The following is a 25,587-nucleotide window of genomic DNA, read 5'->3' on the forward strand; positions in this document are numbered from 1 at the left end:
TATAAATTACAACTGGGGCCATATGATTAATTAATCTAGGTTAAAAGCAAATGGCTAACTACCTCACATTCAAAACTTTGCTCTAATGTTACCTCTTCAAGAGGCCTCTGCTAACCCATTAAAAACTGCAACCCACTCCCTTCCCCCACACTCCCATATCATATCCTTAATCTGCTCTCCTCTAATCCTATGTCTCTTAACTAATATATAGTTTGCTAATTTAATGTCTCATTTATTGTCTGGTTCCTCACACCGGAATGTAAACGACTGGAGGGGAGCTATCTTTCCTTTTATTCATTAATATATCCCAAGCACCTACCTCTCTGTTGTACACAGATTTTCAATAAATTTATGTATTGAATGAACGTAGTTTTTTTAGGCTCTTCTATAAGAAACTTAATTTAAAGAGACAAAAATCTCACCAATATTTAAATGGAAGCATGATGAACAATTACAATTCACTGCAGCATAATTTCTAAGTTGCAATGCCTTAAGAGAAAGAAGCAGTGAAAGTACTAAGCTGAAAATTACTAAGAAAGTTTTCATTCACACTTAATCCTGTATCCAAAGAAATTCTAATACTGTATTATTTTAGGGTCTGGAATACAGTAATAGGATTATAAACCTGTATCTACATCTATCTATCTATGGATACATACACATGCAACACATATATATTTTTTAACAGGGAAGGGAACATGGAAAAGAAAGAGATAGGGCTTAACCAGTGATAATTCCCAACAGTGCTATGAAATTACAAAAAAAGGTACCAAAAAATAATTTGATCGTATACTAGCAGCTAATAAAAAATACTTTTAGATGAACAAGGAAGGTTACCCAAAAACAAAACAAAGTTTCAGAGTAAGTTCCTCAGGACTGTCATTCCTCTACTTAGTAGAAGTATCAGCACAATAGATATACCATGTATCCTCATTAGTATTAACAGTTACAATTTTCAAACCACCTTCACATTCATTATTTAATTAAATCCTCAGAGAAACCGAACTGAAAGATAAACAGGTAACTAATAAAAGCACTTAATTATGTATGCACTCGACAGTAAATGCAACTTTTCCCTTCAAAATCCCCCAAAGTGTTTGACAAACTACAAAAAACCGTTCTATAAAAGAGCCACCTTTTCAGCACTGGAAACTAACACAAGTCTCCTGAAGAGTATTATGGCACAGCTAGCAAGAGCCATAAAAAACTTGAAGCCCTCTGACCTAGTAAAACCACTCCTGGGAACTTTCTCTAAGGAAATAATTAGACTGAAGCAAAAAGCTCTTAGTATAAAGATGTTTACTGCACCACCATCTATAATAGCAAAAATGTGGAAACCCAAATCCCCACAATAGAATGGTTAAGCAGAAACTTTAAAAAGAAAATTTATAATGCAGTGCTAAGAAAAAAGCTGAACACAAAATAACATACACAATCACTAAAACCACATAAAAATCAAAGCGGCAAAAATAAGAATTGGATTAAGGTAAAATTATGTTCACACTTTAACACTGTGTTTACATTAATCTAAGAGAAAACAGCCACCTTCTAAAGCGTATGACAATTAAAGACAATAAATTTTTGAAGGCCATGAAAATCCACTGTTTACAACAACAAAAAAGTCAAATATGAAATATTGTATTATTTAAGGAAGACATGTGAGTTTCTAGACTTTCAAGAATATTTTGCTGTCCCTAAGCATGGCAAACCCAATGCTGCATTTTTTTTATTCACCTTTGGTCCCAGAAACACATTTGAACTGCTGATACACACAAGCATAAGTGAAGAAACTCCAGAAACTGTAATTGGTTTATAAAGAACCCAGTAACAGTGATTCAAAATGGAAAGGAATTCTACAAGTACATTAACTAAAGAACGTGTACAAGAACAAAATTTCACACTATATGAATCCAATACATTAAACGAAACTTCGCATATTCATCAAAAAGAATAAGGGCTACATACAATTTATGACTCAAAGAAAAGAACTTAAAGCAAGCAAGAATCTAAATTAATCTTAAATGTTTGTGAAGTCTCAAGGAATAAAAAAGATCTGTGGTATTAAAACATTCCAAATATTTTTGATCACTCAAGCCACTCTGGAACAAATTCTCTAATTTTTAAGCCTAAGGAAAACTGATGCAATCTAAAAGCCTTAGTTTTCATTTTTAATTATTTAAACAAGTTGAATATATCTGCCAGATTTCTATCTGATCCCAAAAAGGAAAAAACAATGCATCCTTCTTTATAAAAATTATATTTTAATTTTTCAAATTTTTTTTTTTTACTATGGATGCCACTGGAAAAGGGGAGCTGAAGTTACAGAATCGCATGTGGACAGAGCTGGGAAAATAAGCACTTCATTTGAACTAGTTTTGATAGGTATCAATTGTAGATGCTTCAAAGGCGAAACTGGGAGTGGGGGGCGGGGGGGTGGGCAGGGTAGAAGAAAACCAATGTTCCTGACTGTCCCACACTGAAGGCAGAATTCCTTAAAAAACCAGCTCTGGGGCCTCCCTGGTGGCCCAGTGGCTAAGAACCTGCCTGCCAATGCAGGGGACAGGGGTTCGAGCCCTGCTCGGGGAACTAAGATGCCACATGCCGCGGAGCAACTAAGCCCGTGTGCCACAACGACTGAAGGCCGTGCGCCTAGAGCCCGTGCTCCGCAACAAGCCACCGCAATGGGAAGCCCGGCACCGCAAGGAAGAGTAGCTCCCGCTCACCGCAACTAGAGAAAGCCCGCGCCCGCGCGCTAAAAAAATAAAATAAATAAAAATTTAAAATTTATTTTTAAAAAATCAGCTCTGAATCATCTTGATGGATAAGTTATCCTGCCATAAATGATAATTCTTTGGAAATGGATTGCTAAAAACCTGTTTTCAAAAAGAAAACTGAAAAAAAAGAAAAAGAAAAACAGAAAACTCTGCATCAAAAAATACCCTTATCCCACAACCTCCTAAAGCCAGGAGGTCTACTTAAGGAGGACTCTCATCACCGAGCTTGCCAACCCCGCCTAGGCCTAAGGGGAGGCACGGCAGTGCCGGCAACACGGATGGGCTCGGGGCACAGGGGAAGTGGACTGGCCTGCCCTTGGTGATCTCTGGCGGCACTCCCCAAGTTAAGGACACTGGCCACAACGGAATGCAATCTATTGACATTTGCTGCCCCGTCTGAACACTAAGCATTTTCTTAGTTCGCGAAATGCGAACTGACAACCCCCCACTCCCCCCACGCACCCCGCACCAGGCCTCCAGAGCCAGACCCGGTCAGCTGAGGCGACGTGAGCCCCCAGTCTGTACCACAAACCTGGGTCAGAGGGAAGTGGGGGAGGCGACGCAAGTAAACACCGCATTTCTGCCTTCCGGAACCCCACCGTGCCTCCTGCTGACATCCCTCTCCTCTGGAAATGTATAAATCGGGGCAAGGACTGGGGAAAAACACACAGCGTGCCCGCCCCCTGCCGCCAACACCCGCTACGTCCCCGGTCCGGCCTGAGCTTCTGCCGCGCGCCTGGGGCCGGCCCTCGCCCACCACTATTCAAAGGCGCCTTCTCCTCCGCGGCCTCGGAACAGCAATGCGGCTCGGCCGCCACCCGCGCCAGAGAGGCCTTGCGGGGGAAGGAGGGAGGCCGGGAGGGGGTCGGGCACTCCCCCATACCTTCCGCACGTGGGGGAGGGCGGAACGCTGCGGGAAACTGCACAGAGCCCCACGATTCCCGCGGAGCTCTGGAGCCCCCGCCGCCGCCTCAGACTTAAATGGGAAGGGCTGCGGGGGTCACTGCCCACCCACCTCCACCCGGTCCTTCGATCTCTCCCTAGGCAGGGAAGGGCGTGGGGAAGGAGACTGCACAGACCCTCATGACTCCAGCTGAGGCTGTGGCTGCCCCTTTAACAGGCGAGGGGGGGGGGACACTACCCTAACTTTCCCCCCCTCCCTCGTTATTCCCAAACGGGGGAGTTGGCAAGTTTCGGGAGACAATCTAAACCTAAAGACCCTTCCACGTTAATATTTAAAGGAGGTGGGAACGCTGCCCAAGCATCCCCCCCACTGGGGGCAGAGGAGCCTTAAAGAAGGTGACCGAGGGCTGACAATCGCCGAGACCTGTGAAGCCTCCCGAACACTTAAATGGAGAGGGGGAGGCTGCCGAGTCCTTCCATCTTGACCGTTTGGGAGAGGGGGTGGGGATGCTGCAGGAGGATGGACACCGCCTGACATTCCCAGAGGGATTCCGCGGCGCCCCCTCACCCTACCGCACCAGGCTCTAGACGGGAGCGCCACCCCCACTGAAGGCCCCCAGCCCACCCCGCCCCCGAGCCCAGGCAGTCACGGGGCGGGGACCGCGGTGCGGGCCGCGGGGGAGGGGACGCGAGGCCCGGGCTGGTCCAGGCCCCTAAGCGTAGGGGGCTGGGGCGCGACACCCACCTGCCCAGGCCCGGCCGCCCGCCGCCTGCGCTCGCCGCCGCCACCGAGGAGGAGGAGGAGGAGGAGGAGGAAGCCGCGGCCGAGGACGACGAGACTGAGGAAGAGGACGGCGACGGCGCGGCGGCGGGCGACGTGAGAAGGCCGCCGCCGCCGCCGGGCTTGCGGGCATTGGCGGCCGCGGGCTGCTGCTGCTGCTGCTGCTGCTGCTGGGGCTTCAGCGACATGGTGAGGGGCCCATACACCGGCCCGCACGCCGGGCGGGGACAGCCGGGAGCCGGGCGCGCCGAGGAGACGCCGGAGCGCGGCGGGGACGCGCGGGCGCTGAGCGGGGAAGCGCGGGGAGGCGCGGCGGGGGGGGCACCCGGGCCGGCGAGGGGGAGAAGGAGGACGACGAAGGGGCGGGGAGGCCCGCCGAAGCCGAGGAGCCGCCGGGAGCCGGGCCGGGGCGCGCCACCGCCGTTGCCGTTGCTACCAAAACAGTCTGAGGCGGAGGGAGGCGAGCGTTGCCCGGAGGGAGGGGGGCCGGGGCCGGGCGGGGGAGGGGCGGCGGAGGGATACGGTGTCGGAGCCCCGCCGCCGCTGCCGCCGCCCCGCCGCGCCGGCCGCGGGAGCGAGCGCCGCCCGGGCCACCTGGCCGCGGCGAAGCGACGAGGCTCGAAGGCCGCCGCGGGGCCCCGAGGAGCTGCGGCCGCCGAGCGCATCGGGGGTCGGGCACACAGAGGTGCCGCGTGGCGACGCCGGGTGGGCGCGGAGGTGCGGAATGGGGACTCTTTACCGGAAGTCGGAAGGGTCGGGCGGAAGCAGAACGTGAGGAGGCACCAGGGCAGGGAGGGACACGTGAGGAGCGGGCGCAGCGCAGGGCCGCGTTCGCCGGGGTCGGGTGAGGGCCCGGCGTCGGCCGGCCCTGCCCGGATCCGCCCTCTTCGAGGCGGGTCTGCCCTTCGGAGAGGGAGTGTCTGTGTTCGCCTGTAGGGCTGGCCTAGTGTAGAGAACCCAAATGCAGTGGTGCTGGGCGCCCCTCACCCGCGCAGCGTTCACCGTTCTCAGGCTGCTAGGAGAATCCGTGTTTGCCCCACCTGATGCAACTTCGAAAATGGGCTGCAAGTGTCTTCAGGGCGGAGACTGTCTTGCTACATATAAAGCACCTGGAACACAAGCCTCCCATAGTTTTCTTTGTATACCCGGCACCTGGCACACAGTAGGCTCTCACTGTGTCAGCCGGGTGTCAAAGACAGGCCGTCCTGTCTTCCCTTGCCAAGACCAACAGGGTAGGAATCTAACAACCTCCCGGGGCCACCCACATCTGATTACCTTTTCCCCGCTTTTCCAACCCCGACACCACTGACGAGAAAACTCTCTTGGGTATCTGACCTTCATTTGAACCCATGTTCCTTCACTTTGAACTTCTTTTTCCTCCTTCATGAGACTCAAAAAGAAGTGTACATGATTGGTAGAGCTATTGGTAATGGGGTTTCCTTCGGTGGAGACAGAACAGATCTCACAAGAATGTGCGAACTTTAGACCTTGGCCCCTTTAGAAGTTTTAATTTAACTTAGCTTGGAAGCCAGCACAGTAATCCGTGTTTCTTTTCTTTCTTTCTTTCTTTTTCTTTTTTTTACTGTGCTGCAATTAAACTGAAAGCGATTAGGTAACTTTTGTTTCCCTTGGTGAAGAATATAGTTTTTTAAAAAGTGAAATTACTTCAGGAAATGATAGGGAGAAAACACCAACATGTACCTCAGTCTCCCAGAACTGTCAAATAAAGGTAAAGACATAGAGGAACTTAGAAAATGATTAAGCCATGAGCCTCCAGTAGCCAAATTGAAAATCTCCTAGGTAGTTGGGCAAAAATGATTATCATATTCTGCAAACAGTTGAAAAGTGGGATATCAACTTTATCTTCCATCTGAGGTAGAAAGGAGGTTGAGGAGGGAAAGAGCATCCTTTTAAGCCAACAGTTGCAAAATCCTTGAAAAATTAACCCAAAGGAAACTGAGACTAAAAAACTGGATGAGGGAAAAAAAAAAAAAAAAAAATAGAAGGACCATAATAGAAATACAATCAACTTTCTCTCGTTTAATGATTTGACAGTTAGCCATATCTGGGACCAAGGTCCCAAAATTCAATGTCAGGACCAAATTCCACAGATAGAAGGAAAAAAGAAAGTGGAATAAGAAGGCCTGAAGCTGACATAGCTTAACTTGATTTCATTTATGCTGAGAAAGCTGAAGTTTTCACCTATTATTATTGAAACTATATTTTAACAGCTTTATTGAAATATATCTTACATACTATGAAATTCACCCATTTTGTGTACAATTCAGTGATTCTCTGTAAATTTGCGCAGTTGTGCAACCATCACAACTAATTTCAGAACATCTCCATTGCCCCAAAAGAATCATTTTTACCCATTTGCAGTTACTCCCGGAACATCCTCAGCCCCAGCAGCCGCTAACCTACTTCCTGTCTCAGTGGATTTATCTGCTGTACACATTTCATATAAATGGGATTTTACAATGTGTTCTTTGCCATCTTTCACTTGACATGTTTTTGAGGTTTATCCATGTCATAGCATGTATCAGGGTTTCATTCCTTATTATCACTGAATAGTATTACATTGTATGGATATACTTGGATTCAACCAACCATGGGTCGAAAAAGAAATTTTTTTTAAATTTTATTTATTTATTTTATTTTTGGCTGCATTGGGTCTTCGCTGCTGCACGCGGGCTTTCTCTAGCTGCGGCAAGCGGGGGCTACTCTTCGTTGTGATGCGCAGGTTTCTCATTGCGGTGGCTTCTCTTGTTGCAGAGCACGGGCTCTAGGTGCGCGGGCTCAGTAGTTGTGGCTCGCGGGCTTAGTTGCTCCATGGCATGTGGGATCTTCTCGGACCAGGGCTTGAACCTGTATCCCCTGCATTGGCAGGAGGATTCTTAACCACTGTGCCACCAGGGAAGCCCGAAAAAAATTTTTTTTCTTACAGGTTTTTTTGGTTTGTTTTTGTTTTTTGTTTTGTTTGTTTTGGCCACGCTGTGCGGCTTGTTGGATCTTAGTTCCCCCACCAGGGGTCGAACCCAGGCCCCTGGCAGTGGAAGCGCTGAGTCCTAACCACTGGACCGCCGGGGAGTTTCCCCCCAAAAAAGTTTTAATTCCCAAAAGTTCTAAAAAGCAAAACTTGAATTGGCCAAGCTCTGGCAACTATTTATATAGCATTTACGTTGTATTAGTTATTATAAGTAATCTAGAGGTGATTTAAAGTATACGGGAGAATGTATATAGGTTATATGCAAATACTACACCATTTTATACAGAGGACTTGAGCATACTCGGATTTTGGTATCCATTGGTTCCAGGGGTTCCTGGAACCAATCCCCTGAGGATACCGAGGGATGACTATACCACATTTTGTGTATCTACTCACCAGTTGGTGGACATTTTGATTGTTTCAAGTTTGGGGCTATTATGAATAATGCTGCTATGAACATTTGTAAACATATGTCTTCATGTAGACATATGTTTTTATTTCTCTTGAGCAGATGCCTAATAATGGAATGTTGGGTGATATGGTAAATTTAACTTTTTAAAGATACTGTCAAACTCTTCCAAAGTGACTGTGCCATTTTATAATACATCCACACCTGGAATGTTTGAGAGTTTATCATTAAAATTTGATGTCTCGGGAGTTCCCTGGTGGCCTAGTGGTTAGGATTCTGGGCTTTCACTGCCGTGCTCAGGTGCAATCCCTGGTCAGGGAACTGAGATCCCACAAGCTATGCGGTGTGGCCAAAAAAAACAAAAACAATTTGATTTCTGTTTTTATATTAAAATAGAAACCAAGGGAACCTCTACTGTTGATTCTATTCTATACAGCCCCCTTTTTTTCTTTGTGGAAGGAGGATCACCACCCAAAATGAAGGAATATCACTTATTGCAAACCCTTCATCTGAATTCTGGATCTCTGAAGACATGGTTAACAACAACTGTGACATCAGAGGGCTTTAGCTTTAGATGAAAATGCCAGGATAATGCACCGTAAGACAAAATGGTGTGTGGGAATTCCCTGGCAGTCCAGTGGTTAGGCTCAGAGCTTCCACTTCTGGGGCCTGGGTTTGATCCCTGGTCGGGGAACTAATCCCGCCCCCCACCAAAAAAAAAAAGACAAAATAGTGTGGAAGGCAGCCGTTAAAGTGACCCCTTATGATCCTGTTCTCCTGGTGTTCAGACCCTGTGAAATCCCCTCCGCTTGAATATGAGCAAGACCTAGTGGCTTCCTTCTAACAAAAAGTTGGAAAAAATTATGGGTTTTCACTCCAAGATTAGGTTACAAAAACTGTGCCTTTTGTATTGGATTGCCCATTCTCACTTGCTTTGAAGAAGGCTAGCTGCCATGTTGTGAGCTGCCCTATGGAGAGGCCTACATGGCAAGGAACTGATGTCTCCAACCACAGAGAGAACCTGATGGCCACCAACAAGCCATGTGAGTGAGCTTGGAAGAGGATCATCCTCCAATCAAGCCTTGATATGACTCTAGCCCTGCTCAATGTACCTTATTAGGCTTTGTTAGAAACCCTGTGCCTGAGACACTCAGCTAAACTGTACCAGACTCCTAACTCTTGTTGTTTAAGTCATTAAGTTTTGCAATAATTTGTTATGCAGCAATAGATAACGTGGGCTTCCCTGGTGACACAGGGGTTGAGAATCTGCCTGTCAGTGCAGGGGACACGGGTTCGAGCCCTGGTCTGGGAAGATCCCACATGCCGCAGAGTAACTGGGCCCGTGAGCCACAAGTACTGAGCCTGCACGTCTGGAGCCTGTGCTCTGCAGCAAGAGAGGCCGCGACAGTGAGAGGCCCGCGCACCGCGATGAAGAGTGGCCCCCGCTCACCGCAACTAGAGAAAGCCGTCGCACAGAAACGAAGACCCAACACAGCCAAAAATAAATAAATAAATAGATAGATAGATAGATAACTAATACACACAACCCCCCAAAAAGTGCATTTCCTATGATTTCTGTGTGCATTCAGAATCCTTTAAAGACAAATGCTGAAGTCAGGAACTAACACTGTATCCAATAGAAGTTGAATTTTTGAATGCTTCCCCCACCCCAAATGATTTTCAGGTAGCCGTTTAAACAAAACCAACAAGTGTCATTGGGGAGTTGTCATCGAAGCCAGTGAAGAACATTGTTCTGAAAGAGTTCGGATATAGAAAAGTATTTGCTTAAATACTTCAAAAATTGCTGTGGCCATTTCAACCACTATTTCAGAAATGAAAGAAGTATCAAGTGAGAAACCATATAGAGAAAGACTTTCAAACTTGGGAATCCAGTCCTGTGGATTCTATACTTGCTTTCTGATTTTCAGTGACCCTTCAATGAGCCACACGGCCTTTTAATTTTCATCACAGCAATGAGTAATCAAGTCTGAGGATTTGGAGATGAAAAAGTGATGCAGCCATGCAAAACAGAAATGGGAAGAGCGATTTGTGATCACTCAGTACAGCAGCACACATCAGATGATCCAGTATTTCCAGCAATTCATTTTTCTGCAATCATTTCTTTTCAGCTCTCTTCATTTGAACATGCTTAATGTATGATGATACATTATTCACTCAATACTCTTGATTTCTCTTTCAAGAGCATGAAAATTAATTCAAATCAAAACTAACGTGCACCCCCCCAAAACCCATCCTCTTCAAGTTTTTGCATAGACTTGAAAAAAAAAAAGAAGAGCAGATGTAATTTCAAAAATAGGACCATCGCTAATTAAACCAGTGTTTTTTTTCTAACCATGGTTACTCAGAATTCTTAGAGGCTAATCTATTTGCGGACACTCCAGGAATCCCAAAAGACTAAAGGCGATAAAAAAAAAAAAAGAGAGAAAGAAAGAAGGAAGGAAGGAAAGAGAAAGAAAGAAAGAAAAAGAAGAGTGTGGTATGATGCTTCCAGGAGGGCATTATTTACACACCTTGTGTGCAAAGTAACGACATTCCCATAGGTTTGAAAAAACTGAGGAGGGTGTGACAAAATAGGGAACACAGCAACATTATTTGAAAAGCTTTTAAATGAGCCATTTCCTCCACACAAGCACACTTCTGGTTGTTAAGTTGCTCATTTTGTTTTACCTTGTGGGACAGAATAATGATGCGGTGACATTATTCACAAGGCAAAAGCTGGATGCCGGCTGAAATAGACACAAAAGAAAGAATTCTTTATTTTTCACTGGAAATGCTTGTGCTGTGTAGAGCCAGAAACTTAAAGAAACTCAGCCATTTGTTTTTCCTGGTTCTCCCTTTCTGTTTTCATTCACCCTCTTTTTGGGAGGTGAATTTCCTGGGCAGCCTGTTGTTTCAGGGTCCACAGATTTATGGAAAGCCAAAGATGTGAGGTATGCACCATTTGGAGAATGCAGGATGGGATTTAAAATGGATGCGTGCAGCACCGGTGACAGCTGAGCTGGCCTTTAGCATGTGATCTTGTTAGTTTGCTACAGGATACTGTGAGCCCTACAGTGGAACCCCAGAGGGATCAGACTATAATTAATACTGACATTGCTGACCTATGATCTTAGAAGAGGGACTTAGATTCTTATTTGGAAGTGGAACACATACAGACTTAACAATACCCACTGTCTTACTTAAGCTCCCATATTATCAAAACTATTTCTTTTCTATAAGGTAAGCCAGGACTTGAGAATGTTAATGATGATAATAATTGCAGTCCCTTCTATAGCAGGTACCGTGTGCCAGCTCTGTTCTATGTTCTTTCTGCATAATAACTCATTTAATCCTCACAACAATCCATTGACTCTTATCGGGAGGGGAGAATTTTGTCTCGCCCTAAAGGACATTAGCAATCTTGAGAGACATTTTTGGATGTCACAATTGAAGGGGAAATGCTACTGGCATCCTGTGGGTAGTGACCAGGGATGCTACTAAACACCCTACAATGCACAAGACAGCCCCCACCAGAGAATTTTCCAGCCCTAAATGTCAGTGGTGCTGAGGTTGGTTGAGAAACCCTGCATTCACCCTATGAAGTAGACAGGATTATTATATTTCCATTTGATAGATGGGGAGACTGAGGCACAGAGAGTGTAAATCACCTTGCCTAAACTTAGACTCATTAAATGACAGAGCTGGGATTTGAGGCCAGGCAGTCTGTCTCCAACATCTGGACTCTAAACCACTTTGCTATTTGAAATAGTGATGGCCCAAGCTGGCTCTCTGGGAAAAATAAACTAATCTCCTTGGTTTCATCAAATGCAATCTTCTAGGGAGCTGGCACCACAGATTACTGCCTGTTTCCTGATTAGAGAAATAACTGACTATTGTAAAAGTCACCATCTGCAAGAGACAAGCTGGCAGTGCCTATCAAAAGTGACACTGCACCTTCCCCTTGGCCCAATAAGGGTGAAAAGATGAGTGTACAAGGATAATCAGTGCAGTGTTGTTTGGAACAAAGAATAGAAACTCCATCAGCGGCAGACAGATAAATGCCTTGTAGGGTGTCACAAATACAATGGAATATGGAATATTCTCAGCTGTGCAGTGAGAAAGACGTAGATCTTTACACTGATCTGAAAAGATCTTTAAGACCTGTTGTTAAAAAAAAGAAAAGGGCTTCCCTGGTGGCGCAGTGGTTGAGAGTCCGCCTGCCGATGCAGGGGACACGGGTTCGTGCCCCGGTCCGGGAAGATTCCACATGCCGCGGAGCGGCTGGGCCCATGAGCCATGGCTGCTGAGCCTGCGCGTCCGGAGCCTGTGCTCCGCAACGGGAGAGGCCACAACAGTGAGAGGCCCGCACACCGCAAAAAAAAAAAAAAGAAAAGAAAAAGAAAAATGGGGCTTCCCTGGTGGCGCAGTGGTTGAGAGTCCGCCTGCCGATGCAGGGGACACGGGTTCATGCCCCGGTCCGGGAAGATCCCACATGCCGCAGAGCGGCTAGGCCTAAGAGCCATGGCCGCTGAGCCTGCGCGTCCGGAGCCTGTGCTCCGCAACGGGAGAGGCCACAACAGTGAGAGGCCCGTGCACCGCAAAAAAAAAAAAAAAAGAAAGAAAAAGAAAAATGGTAACTATGTGAGGTGACGGAGGTGTTAATTCACTGGATTGCAGTAATCACTTTGGAAAGTCTACATATATCAAACCATCACGTTGTACACTTTAAATATATACAATTTTATTTGTCAATTGTACCTCAAAAAAGCTGAGGGGAAGGAAGGAACTGTTGGTAAGCCAAAAACAGAAAATTAAAAAATGAAACAAAACAACAAAACATAAATGTGTAGGATATTTTGTATGGTATACACCTACTTGTGTTAAACAAAAGGAAAGTATGTGTGTGTGTGTGGTTTTTTTTTTTTTTACTGTGTATATATGCATACATCTAGAATATCTCTAAATGAGGCACAAAAAATTGACACTAGGGGACTAGGGACCCTTTACACTGTTTGAAAACTTATTTTACCATGCCTTTTATACCTTGTATATTACCTTTTCCAAAAAAAAAAAATAACATGTTAGGACATCAGTAGGAATAACTAATATTTGTATAGCACCTCGTGGTTTACAAAGCACTTTTTTTTTTTTTTTGGCCATGCCTCGTGGCTTGTGGGAGGCCTATGGGATTGAACCCAGGGCCACAGCAGTGAAAGCGCCGAGTCCTAACCACTAGACCACCAGGGAACTCCCACAAAGCCCTTTTATTTGCATTGTTTCCTTTGGCACTGACCCCATTATAGGGATGGCAACACCAGAACAGAAAAGTGGCATGAGCTATCCAAGGTCACTCGCTGCTGACCTTGGGTACTGCCCTTTCTCATTTCCCAAAGTAAGATCAATTACTATCTCTACCACTTTAATTTTGTTTTATTCAGCCACAAACTGCCATTCTCAAACTCTAAGCAGTCAATCCTAGGTCACATAGAAATGGAAAAGAAAGGCTTGTTTCAGGAACTCTTCACCCCTGCATCCCTTTCTGCCACGTTTGTATTGTTTTCTTCTGAAATGCCATATTGGTCAAATATAGGAGCTGCAGAAACAGGTAGAACCCTTCACTCCCACCACCCAAACAGAGTCCATCTGTATGTGGTAAGCACTTAATAAACTTGAGTTGATTTGATTTGACAGAGACTAACTCTCAGTTTATACACATTTGCTTCTTTGAGCTTGAAATGGCATATGCTTCCTATTCAGACCTGCTGATGGCTACCAGCCATGGACCACAATGATGGGGCCAACATCAAGGTCACCCCCTAATGACCCAAGCATTTCCACGCAGTGATGGGGACGGTTGAACAGCTAGCCTTCCTTACACACGTCTCCATCTTATGTGATTTGCCCAGTTTGCATTCACCCACTGGATAAAGCTTACTTCTCTTACAGTTAATAGCGTGTGATGCGGTCTTGTAGGCACTGGAGCCAAGAAACCACGAGGGGCATTTTGGGGAACTCTTCTAAGTCACCAGCCTTCTGCAGGCCTGAAGGAGGTCGGAGCTGAGTCCCTATGAGAGTTGGTTTCACTCTCCTTTGATCAGGGTTCTCTTCCATTGCACATGTGGCTCATTTCTGTCCTCAGAGGGTCAATACAGGACAAGTCTTCATGCAGCAGTAAGCAATTGATAGGCTTCTGGTATCCTGGAAATGACTCAGAAATCCTATTACTGCAGTTTCTAATGATCTAGACACATGATTTTTTTTTTAAGTTACACAAGCCTTTTAAAGAACATTCTGAGTATTTGTGTATCAGCATTCCCTGTGTAACAGACCACCCCCAACATAGTGGCTTAAAACAATTAACTTTTTAAAATTTCTTAAAATTGTGTGGGTTGACTGAATAATTCTTCCATTCTGGGCTGGCTTGACTGGGGTTGGATGGTCTAGGATGGTCTCACTGACATGTCTGGCAGTTGGCTCTATGTCAATTGCAGATGGTAAAGACAACTTGGCCACATGTCTATCAACTGTACTTCAATTTAAAAAAGAGAAGTGAGAAATGCAAATCAAAACTACATGAGGTATCACCTCACACCGGTCCAAATAGCCATCATCAAAAAATCTACAAACAATAAATGCTGGAGAGGATGTGGAGAAAAGGGAACCCTCTTACACTGTTGGTGAGAATGCAAATTGGTACAGTCACTATGGAGAACAGTATGGAGGTTCCTTAAAAAAAGAAAAATAGAACTACCATATGACCCAGCTATCCCACTCCTGGGCATATACCCAGAGAAAACCATAATTCAAAAAGATACATGCACCTCAATGTTCATTGCAGCACTATTTACAATAGCCAGGACATGGAAGCAACCTAAATGTCCATCAGCAGAGGAATGGATAAAGACGATGTGGTACATATCTACAATGGAATATTACTCAGCTATAAAAAAATGAAATTGTGCCATTTGCAGAGTCATAGGTGGACCTAGAGACTGTTATACAGAGTGAAGTAAGTCAGAAAGAGAAAAACAAATATCGTATATTAACGCATGTATGTGGAATCTAGAAAAGTGGTACAGATGAACTTATTTGCAAAGCAGAAATAGAGACAGACACAGAAGTAGAGAACAAACATGGATACCAAGAGGGGAGGAGGGGGTGGGATGGATTGGGAGATTGGGATTGACATGTATACACTACTATGTATAAAATAGATAACTAATGAGAACAGACTGTATAGCACAGAGAACTCTACTTGGTGCTCTGTGGTGACCTAAATGGTAAGGAAATCCAAAAAAGCGGGACTATATGTATACGTATGGCTGCTTAACTGTGCTGTACAGCAGAAACTAACACAACATTGTAAAGCAACTATACTCCAATTAAAAAAAAAAGTGGAATCATACAGATAAATAAATAAATGTGTACAATTCACTGGTTTTTAGTATATATAGAGTTGTGCAACTATCACCAGAGTATAATTTTAGAACGTTTCATTGTCCCCCAAAGAAATCCACTACCCATTAGCAATCTCTCCCCATTACCTCCTTTTCCCCAGCCCCTAGCAACCACTAATCTACTTTATGACATTTGGGCTATTTCTTTTTATTGTGGTAAAATATACATAGCATAAGGGCTTCCCTGGTGGCGCAGTGGTTGAGGGTCCGCCTGCCGATGCAGGGGACGCGGGTTCGTGCCCCGATCCCGGAGGATCCCACATGCCACAGAGCGGCTGGGCCCGCGAGCCATGGCCGCGGAGCCTGTGTGTCCGGAGCCTGTGCTCCGCAACGGGAGAGGCCACAGCAGTGAGAGGCCCGCGTACCGCAAAAAAAAAAAAAAAAAAAATATATATATATATATATATATATATATATATATACATAGCATAAAATTTACCATTTTAACCATTTTTAAGTGTACAGTTCAGTGGCATCAAGTACATTCACATTATTGTGCAACCATCACTGTCGTTTACCTCCAGGACTTTTTCATCATCCCAAACTGAACTCTCTGCCCATTAAACACTAACTCCCCATTTCCCCCTCCCCCGGCCCTTGGTAACCAGCAGTCTACCTTCCGTCTCTGACTTTCACTGCTTTAATACCTCATATAGATGGAATCATACAGTATTTGTCCTTTTGTGTCTGGCTTCTTTCAGTTACTATAATGTCTTCAAGGTTCATCCGTGTTGTAGCAGGTGTCAGAATTTCCTTCTCTTTTGAGGCTGAATCATTCCCCAAAGTGTGGATAGACTACATTTTAACTCAGGCTATATTATGCCAAGGTTTTCTTTGTTTGTTTTGTTTCTTTGCTTTTTTATTTTGAATTGTGAATGTGAACTGTAAATTCACATGCAGTTGTAAGAAAGAATACAGAGATCTCATGTACCTTTGCTCATTTTCCCCAATGGTAACATCTTGTAAAACTATAGTACGAAATCACAACTAGGAGGTTGGCATTGATACAGTCGAGATACAGAACTTTACCATCACCACAATGATTCCTGATGCTGCCCTTTTTAGCCACACCTCCTTTTATCTCACCCACGGTCCCCTTACCCCTGGCAGCTACTAGTCTGTTCTCCATGTCTACAAGCCTTTCATTTCATACATACATACTGTAAATCATAGAGTATGTAACCCTTTGGAGTTATACCAAGGTTTGAGAGTGATTTTTTTCTAGATTGACCTCTAGTAATTGAGTAATGGACTCATTCACACTCCTCTCCATCTCCTTCCAAACGAAAACTAAAGAGTTAGGCTGAGCTTACGCCTCTGTATCCTACATGTCCCGGGGAGAGAGTAACGCAGGAGAGGCTGTGGGGAAGGGAGAGATGACGGGGGCGTGGAGCGGCCTGTGCCTGCATGTCTCCCTCAGAGCCAAGCCCTTCTGACCTTACCCCCCTCACCCTAAGGAGGCTGTGGGCATCCTGGCATTCAGAGCGCTGAGGGTTCTGTTCCATGTTCTGCAGGCAGACAGGGGTGACTCAGGTGAAACTGGCCTGTTGGGAAAGCCCTACGTAGCCAGGACTGAGGAGGCGGGTTCAAAAACCTCAACCCCCATCCGAAGCCTGGTGTTCGAGAGCTGCTCCAGCTTGGGGAGCAGCCTCTGTGGACTGCTTTCGAATAGGCTGACCTGAGCATTGTGCAAGGAGGTTCACATATTGTCGGTTGTTCTTTGTAACAGTGACACCCTCATTCGCTTCCACGGGGTGCTCCCCACTACTCCCTCTACCCCCTTTATCTGTTCTGCACTAATGTTGGCGTAGAATGACCAAAAATATACAGAAATTGGAACCGGCCTTTTTCATTGCAAAGGATAAGGGAGCACAAAATAACACAACCATCGTCCACTAGGAATTCATCCAACAAATAACAAGCGTTAATCTTTTGATCTATATTGATATGCTCTGCCAAGCTCTCTTCTAAGTACTTCAGATAGATGATGTCATTTATTTATTTTTATGGATTTATTTGTTTACTTATATTTCGCTGCATTGGGTCTTTGTTGCTGCACACGGGCTTTCTCTAGTTGCGGCGAGGGGGGGCTACTCTTCGTTGCTGCGCGCGGGCTTCTCACTGCAGTGGCTTCTCTTGTTGCGGAACACAGGCTCTAGGCTTCAGTAGTTGTGGCATGTGGGCTCAATAGTTGTGGCGCATGGATTTAGTTGCTCCACGGCACGTGGGATCTTCCTGGACCAGGGATCAAACCCGCGCCCCCTGCAGTGGAAGCGTAGAGTCCTAACCACTGGTCTGCCAGGGAAGTCCCCAAAAATGACCATTTTAACCATGTTTAAGTGTCCAGTTCAGTGACATTAAGTACATTCACATTGTTGTGCAACCATCAATATTATCTGTTTCCAGGACGTTTTCATCATCCCAAACTGACACCTGGTACCCATTTCCCACTCCCCCAAGCCCCTAACACCCACCATTCTACTTTCTGTCTCTATGAATTTGACTACTTTAGGGACCTCACATAAGTGGAATCATACAGTATGTGACCTTCATGCTTCTTTCACTTAGCATGATGTCTTCAAGGTTCTTCCGTGTTGTAGCATGTGTCAGAATTTCATTCCTTTTTAAGGCTGAATAATATTCCATTGTGTATATATCACAACCCACTATTTCCCTGTATTTCAGAGGAGAAAACTCAGTCGCAGAAAGGTTATGGGATGCTGAGTTTCAGATCTGAACTCCTCTGTACCCATGGACAGAGAGACTTTTGCACCAAGATATTCCCTGCAACACTGCAATAACCAAAACCAGGAACTACGTCAGTGCCCATCAGCAGGGGACCAGTTAGATACGGTGTAAGACGCCCAAACAGCCGAATAGGATGCACACGTGGCAAATAGTGCAGCAGCTATATTTAGATAAATAAGGCAGGGTCTCTAGGATGTTATCAGGAGGAAAAAACAAGGTACAAAACAGTGAGTGTGGGCTGCTAACATTAAGGTTTTCGAAAAGGTAGGGCAGGAAATAACATAAACATAAGCTCCCGTGTGCCTAGACTACCTCTGGAAGGCAACAAACTGCTAACATTGGTTGCTCCCTGGGAAGAAGGATTGGAAATTAGAAAAGAGGAGACCTATTTTTTTTTTTTTTTTTTTTTTTTTTTTGCGTTATGCGGGCCTCTCACTGTTGTGGCCTCTCCCGCTGCGGAGCACAGGCTCCGGACGCGCAGGCTCAGCGGCCATGGCTCACGGGCCCAGCCGCTCCGCGGCATGTGGGATCCTCCCGGACCGGGGCACGAACCCGTGTCCCCTGCATTGGCAGGCGAGCTCTCAACCACTGCGCCACCAGGGAAGCCCGAGACCTATTATTTACTGGGTACCCTTTGGCACTATTTGAATTAATTAAATACTGCCTTTTCTTACAGCTTTATTGAGGTATAACTGACATACAACAGACTGCCTATATTTAAAGTGTTTCATTTGATGACTTCTGACATACATATACATCTATAAAACATCGCCATAATCCAGATATGAACATATGCATCACCCTCTAAAGTTTCCTTGTGCCCTTTTGTAATCCATCCCACAGCCCAAGTATTGATTTTTTTTTTTTAAGTGAAAAAAGTAGCAATAACAACCCAAATGTCCATCAGTGGATGAATGGATAGACACAACGTGGTCTACCCATGCAATGGAATAACATTCAGCCTTAAAAAGGAAGGCTATTCTGACACAGGCTACAACATGGATGAAATTTTTTTTTAGTTTATGGATCACTCCTCCTCCTGGAGACACTTTGGTCACCTGGCTCCCTGGCCCTGACTCTCCCATGGTTCTCCCCATCCCCCACTGGTGGCTCCTTCACTAGTCCCTCCTCACCTCCCTGACCTCTCAGCATGGACACACCCTCGGGTCAGCCCCTCCACACACCCTAGATGGTTTCTCATCCAATCACACTTAAGACCTCAAGTACCACAAAGTCCCTGAACATTCCCGCGTTGGTTCCTCCAGCCCCGACCCCTCATGAACTCCAGGCTGCTTCCTTGACATCTCCCGCTGAGATTTCTCACAGACTTCTCATACTCAGCATGTCTCCAGAGCTCAGCTCTGCACATCCCGGTTCCCCCACCTCAGGAAGCTCTACCACCACTCTTCAGCCGCTCAGGTGCACCACCACCACCACCACCACCAATGGACTGTCCTTGGCCCCTCTTTCGCTCACTCCCCACCCCCAGTGCCTCAGCAGATCCTGCTGTCTCCACCTTCACACACGCCCAGGATCTGCCATTTCTCCCACCTCCATCACTCACACCCTAGTCCAAGCCACCATTATCTCCCATCCTCATGGTTGCTGGGGTCTCCTGACGTGTTTCTTTGCTTCCACTCCTACCCTCATTAAGTCTCTTTTCCAAATAATGTCCAGAGCAATCCTTTAAAAGCACAAGCCATGGCGCGTGGCTCCCCTGCTAAAAATCTTCAGATGGCTCCCATGTCACAGTAAATGTTGCATGCCTCACCTTGACTTCCAAGGTCTTAAATATCTGAACATTCACTACCCCCTCCATCTTCCACTCCTTCCACTCTTCCTCTTGCTCACCCAAGCCCAGACACACTGGCCTCCTTGAGTGTCTTCCAACCTGCCAAGGCCACCCCTGCCTCAGGGCCTGTGCATGCGCTGCTCTCTCTGGCTGGAATGTCCTTCCCTCGGGTATACATATGGCCATGCCCTTCATTCAGACCTTTGACCTCATTTTGGGTTCTTCTTACTGGAGAAGTCTTCCCTGAGCACCCTATTATATACAACTGCACCCACCTCATCACTCTGTACCCCCTTAATCTGCTACATTTTTCTTCATACCACTTATCACTACTAAATATATATTAGGTCGTTTCTTTATCATTTGTTGCCTCCCACTAGAAAGCAGGAACTTTACTGCTTGTAGTGCCTGGAACACTGCCTGACACTGAATAGATGCTCAACAAATTTTTTTTAATAAATTTATTTTATTTATTTATTTTTGGCTGCATTGGGTCTTCGTGGCTGCATGCCGGGTTTTTTCTAGTTGCGGCGAGCAGGGGCCACTCTTCGTTGCGGTGTGCAGGCTTCTCATTGCAGTGGCTTCTCTTGTTGCGGAGCACAGGCTCTAGGCATGCGGGCTTCAGTAGTTGTGGCACATGGACTCAGTAGTTGTGGCTCGCAGGCTCTAGAACGCAGGCCCAGTAGTTGTGGCGCACAGGCTTAGCTGCTCTGTGGCATGTGGGATCGACCTGGACCAGGGATCGAACCCATGTCCCCTGCATTGGCAGGCGGATTCTTAACCACTGCGCCACCAGGGAAGTCCCCTCAACAAATATTTTACTGAGTTAATGAATACTTAAATTAATGGATTTTAAATGAAGTTCTGTGTGTGTGTTTGTGGGTTGTGCTTTTTGTTTGTTTGTTTGTTTGTTTTGCGGTACGTGGGCCTCTCACTGTTGTGGCCTCTCCCATTGTGGAGCACAGGCTCCGGACGCACAGGCTCAGCAGCCATAGCTCACAGGCCTAGCCGCTCCACAGCATGTGGGATCTTCCCAGACCAGGGCATGAGCCCATATCCCCTGCATCGGCAGGCAGACTCTCAACCACTGTGCCACCAGGGAAGCCCTGTGGGTTGTGCTTTTTGAATGCACTCCTAGAGAACCAGGAAAATGATTGACAAGGTAAAAAAGATATATTTATTTATCTATATCTATCTGTATAAATACAGACAACACACAGGGATTAATGGAAATGGACCCAGATATAGCTATACCTGTATCTGCATCTATATTTGTATATATCCATATTTATATAGATAGGCAGATAAATATACACTTTAGATATATTTGCGTCCATTTCCATTAAATTCTTCTGATCATGGTCAAATTAATACAAATACATGTAGCAGGTTGGCTTCTGGATTTTTTCTTTTCTTTTCTGCTTTGTTCAGTTGTAACAAGGATATCACAATTCTTTCCACTTTTCTGATAGTTATTTAGAAGCCGGGTTCAAAGTTGTCAGTATAGGTTTCCACTGTTCTTCTTTTGTTGGTTTTTGTTTTTAAGCACATCTCAGTGAATTTAACCTCATAAAGGCGTTTATGAGGGTATTTCCAACCTCAAATTGTTAAAAATCCAAGCCTTATTGGAACGGATGAAAGGTAGAAGCCTAGTTTTTTTTCTTGCATTTTTTTTCTTTTTAGAAAAATCAAATGCAAGATTTTGACCCTGTTGAAATAAATATTTAGAAAATTGATGGGCACCTCTAAAATCTGTCTTGTCACTTTGCACTCCCTAGGGTGGCCACATTGAAAACAATGGAAAATAACAAGTGTTGGCAAGGATGTAGAGAAATTGGGACCCTTGTACATTGCTGGTGGGAATGTAAAATGGTGGAGATGTTTTAGAAAACAGTTAGGCAGTTCCTCAAACAGTTAGACATAGAAGTACCATATGATCCAACAATTTCATTCCTAGGTATAAACCCCCAACATTGAAAGCAGGTATTCAAAGTAATATATGTACATGCATGTTCATAACAGCACTATTCACAATAACCAAAATGTGGAAACATCTCAAATGTTCATAACTGGGTGAATGGATAAACAAAATGTAATATTCCATACCATGGAATATTATTCTATCATAAAAAAGAATGAAGTTCTGAAACATACCACCATGAATGAACCTCAGAAACATTATGCTGGGCTTGCTTGGTGGCTCAGTGGTTAAGAATCCGCCTGCCAACACAGGGGACACGGGTTCGAGCCCTGGTCCGGGATCCCACATGCTGTGGAGCAACTAAGCCCTTGCGCCACAACTGCTGAGCCTGCGCTCTAGAACCCTTGAGCCACAATTCAAGAGAAGCCACCGCAATGAGAAGCCTGCGCACCGCAACGAAGAGTACCCCCGCTCAACACAATTAGAGAAAGCCCACGCACAGCAATGAAGACCCAACACAGCCATAAATAAATAGATAGATAGATAGATAAATAAAATACCTTCCTTTAAAAAAAACAAAACATTATGCTATGTGAAAGAATCGAGACACAAGAGGCCACATATTGGGAATTCCCTTGTGGTCCAGTGGTTAGGTCTCCTAGCTTTAACTGCTGAGGGCCTGGGTTTGATCCCTGATCGGGGAACTAAGATCCCACAAGCCACTCAGCACGGCCAAAAAAAAAAAGAGGCCACATATTATATGATTCCATTTCTAGGAAATATACAGAATCGGCAGATCCATAGAGGCAGAAAGCAGACTGGTGGTTGTCAGGGGCTGGGGGAAGGGGAGGTTGGGGAGGAACAGCTAGTGGGTACGGGGTTTCCTTTTGAGGTGATGAAAATGGTTTGGTTTGGAACCAGACAGAGGTGGTACTTGCACAACATTGTAAATGTACTAAATGCCTCTGAACTGTTCACTTTAAAATGGTTAATTTTATGTTATGTGAATTTCACTTCAATTAAAAGAAAAAAACCCTGTCTTTGCTTCATGTTAGATCCTTTAATTTGCATAACCTTGACTTTCATTATGAAATAGTTAGCATTTTTGCAACAACCCAGTGATAAAAAGGATTGTGTGTCTCTGTAGAGAACACAAATTACAAAATTTCTAGGGCAGAGGGGACAAAACAGAGTTCCAAGTCAGAAAGGAAACTCCATTCATCTTATTCTCCTTCTTCTGGTAAATATATACTACTAAAGAATCTGGGACTTAATTAAGTATTAAATTTAGCTCCTCTTTCTTTGAAACATCTTCCCTATCACAGTTACTCACTCCCAGCAGACTGCCTGCAACACTCACTGTTGGTTCCTCACCAGCATCTATTCTTTTCTTTCTCCCAGATTTCATTCAGGCATCTCCCTTCCCCCACACAGCTCTGCGCTTCCAGGAAGCTGTCCCCAGCCCCAGAAGTGACTAATCTTAGAATAATCTATTCCCCTTACCAGTGACTGATTCAAGTATAACCATGTGACCCAAATCTCATGAATGATATGTTAGGGGAAAGCTTGACCAGTGGTATGGTGGTTTAAAAAATATGCCCACAGATTCTCCGATATGCCTCCCTTTAAGAAGTGGAGCTTAATTCTACTCCTCTTGTGACTGGGCTGGACTTAGTGACTAGCTTCAAACAAATTGGATATGATGGAAGTGACAGTATGTTACTTCCTAGATTAGGTTATTAAAAAGACTGTGGCTTCCATCTTGGGCTGTCTCTTCCTCAGACAACTCACTCAGGGGAAAGCCAGCTGCCGTGTCATGAGGGCACTCAGATAACTTGTGGACATACCCACATGGCAAGGAGCCAAAGCCGCCTGCGACAGCCAGTGAGGAAATGAGGCCAACAAACATGTGAGCTTGAGAACAGGTGTCACACCTATCCAGTACAACTCATACCCCTCTTCCCTATTTAAGGCAGGACTCTCTGTTTTAAGTGGCACATGGGCTTCCCTGGTGGCGCAATGGTTAAGAATCCACCTGCCAGTGCAGGGCACACAGGTTTGAGCCCTGGTCCGGGAAGATCCCACATGCCACAGAGCAACTAAGCCCGTGCACCACAACTACTGAGCCTGCGCTCTAGAGCCCGTGAGCCACAACTACTGAGCCCACATGCTACAATTACTGAAGCCCGCGTGCCTAGAGCCCGTGCTCCGCAACAAGAGAAGCCACCGCGGTGAGAAGCCCACGCACTGCAACGAAGAGTAGCCCCCGCACGCCGCAACTAGAGAAAGCCCACGCGCAGCAACAAAGACCCAACGCAGCCAAAAATTAATTAATTAATTAATTAAAAAAAATAAGGGGCACAAAAACCTAGTGCAAACTGGTTGAGGAATGTTTTAGACTTGGGGACTCAAACGATGTCATTGGGACTTAAGTTCCTCTCCATTTCTCAGCTCTGTTATCGTCTTTGTTGACTTCATTCCCAGGTAGGTCCTCCTTCCATGGTAGCAAAAATGGCCCCTTAAAGATCCAGGCTTCCATTCTGACCAGCTTGGCAATCCCAGAAGACGAGATTCCAGCAGAATTCCTGGGGCCAGCACCATCACTCTGATACCAAAACCAGACAAGGATACTACAAAAAAAGAAAATTACAGACCAATATCACTGACGAATATAGATGCAAAAATCCTCAACAAAATACTAAGCAAACAGAATCCAACAACACATTAAAAGAATCATACACAACGATCAAGCGGGATTTATCCCAGGGATGCAAAGATTCTTCAATATACGCAAATCAACCAGTGTGATACACCACATTAACAAACTGAAGAATAAAAACCATTTGGTCATCTCAATAGATGCAGACAAAATTCAACACCTATTTACGATAAAAACTCTCCAGAAAGTGGGCATAGAGGGAACCTACCTCAACATAATAAAGACCATATATGACAAAGCCACAGCCAACATCATTCTCCATGGTGAAAAACTGAAAGCATTTCCTCTAAGATCAGGAACAAGACAAGGATGTCCACTCTCGCCACTATTATTCAACAGAGTTTTGGAAGTCCTAGCAATGGCAATCAGAGAAGAAAAAGAAATGAAAGGAATACAAATTGGAAAAGAAGAAATAAAACTGTCATTGTTTGCAGATGACATGATACTATACATAGAGAATCCTAAAGATAACACCAGAAAACTACTAGAGCTGATCAATGAATTTGGTAAAGTTGCAAGATACAAAATTAATGCACAGAAATCTCTTGCATTCCTATATACTAACAATGAAACATCAGAAAGAGAAATTAAGGAAACAATCCCATTCACCATTGCAACAAAAAGAATAAAATACCTAGGAATAAACCTACCTAAGGAGGTAAAAGATCTGTACTCAGAAAACTATAAGACACTGATGAAAGAAATCAAAGATGACACAAACAGATGGCGAGATATACCATGTTCTTGGATTGGAAGAATCAATATTGTGAAAATGACAATACTACCCAAAGCAATCTACAGATTCAATGCAATCCCTATCAAATTACCAGTGGCATTTTTTACAGAACTAGAACAAAAAATCTTAAAATTTATATGGAGACACAAAAGACCCTGAATAGCCAAAGCAGTCTTGAGGGAAAAAAACGGAGCTGGTGGAATCAGACTCCCTGACTTCAGACTATACTACAAAGCTACAGTAATCAAGACAATATGGTACTGGCACAAAAACAGAAATATAGATCAACGGAACAGGAAAGAAAGCCCAGAGATAAACCCATGCACCTATGGTCAACTAATCTATGACAAAGGAGGCA

General features: G+C 44.9%; 1 protein-coding gene and 1 long non-coding RNA gene across 9 annotated transcripts in view; one reads left to right on the forward strand and one right to left on the reverse strand.

Moving 5' to 3' along the window:
- ATXN2 (ataxin 2) overlaps positions 1-4,946 on the reverse strand; it is a 137,601-nt gene extending 132,655 nt beyond the window's left edge. For 5 of the 8 annotated variants that reach the window (XM_060118306.1, XM_060118309.1, XM_060118308.1 and 2 more), the window contains exon 1: positions 4,423-4,745. In XM_060118306.1, coding sequence (XP_059974289.1) covers positions 4,423-4,646 — 224 coding nt within the window. In that variant the 5' untranslated portion in view covers positions 4,647-4,745. Of the gene's footprint in view, positions 1-3,306; positions 3,394-4,422 lie in introns of those variants that run through there. The other 3 variants (XM_060118304.1, XM_060118303.1, XM_060118310.1) reach the window with 2 other exon arrangements.
- LOC132502412 (uncharacterized) overlaps positions 4,563-25,587 on the forward strand; it is a 42,016-nt gene continuing 20,991 nt past the window's right edge. The window contains exon 1 of the long non-coding RNA XR_009534488.1: positions 4,563-4,647. This is a non-coding gene — a long non-coding RNA (uncharacterized LOC132502412). The remainder of the gene's footprint in view (positions 4,648-25,587) is intronic.

This window comes from Mesoplodon densirostris, chromosome 15, assembly GCF_025265405.1.
Source record: "Mesoplodon densirostris isolate mMesDen1 chromosome 15, mMesDen1 primary haplotype, whole genome shotgun sequence".
Taxonomy (NCBI): Eukaryota; Metazoa; Chordata; class Mammalia; order Artiodactyla; family Ziphiidae; genus Mesoplodon; species Mesoplodon densirostris.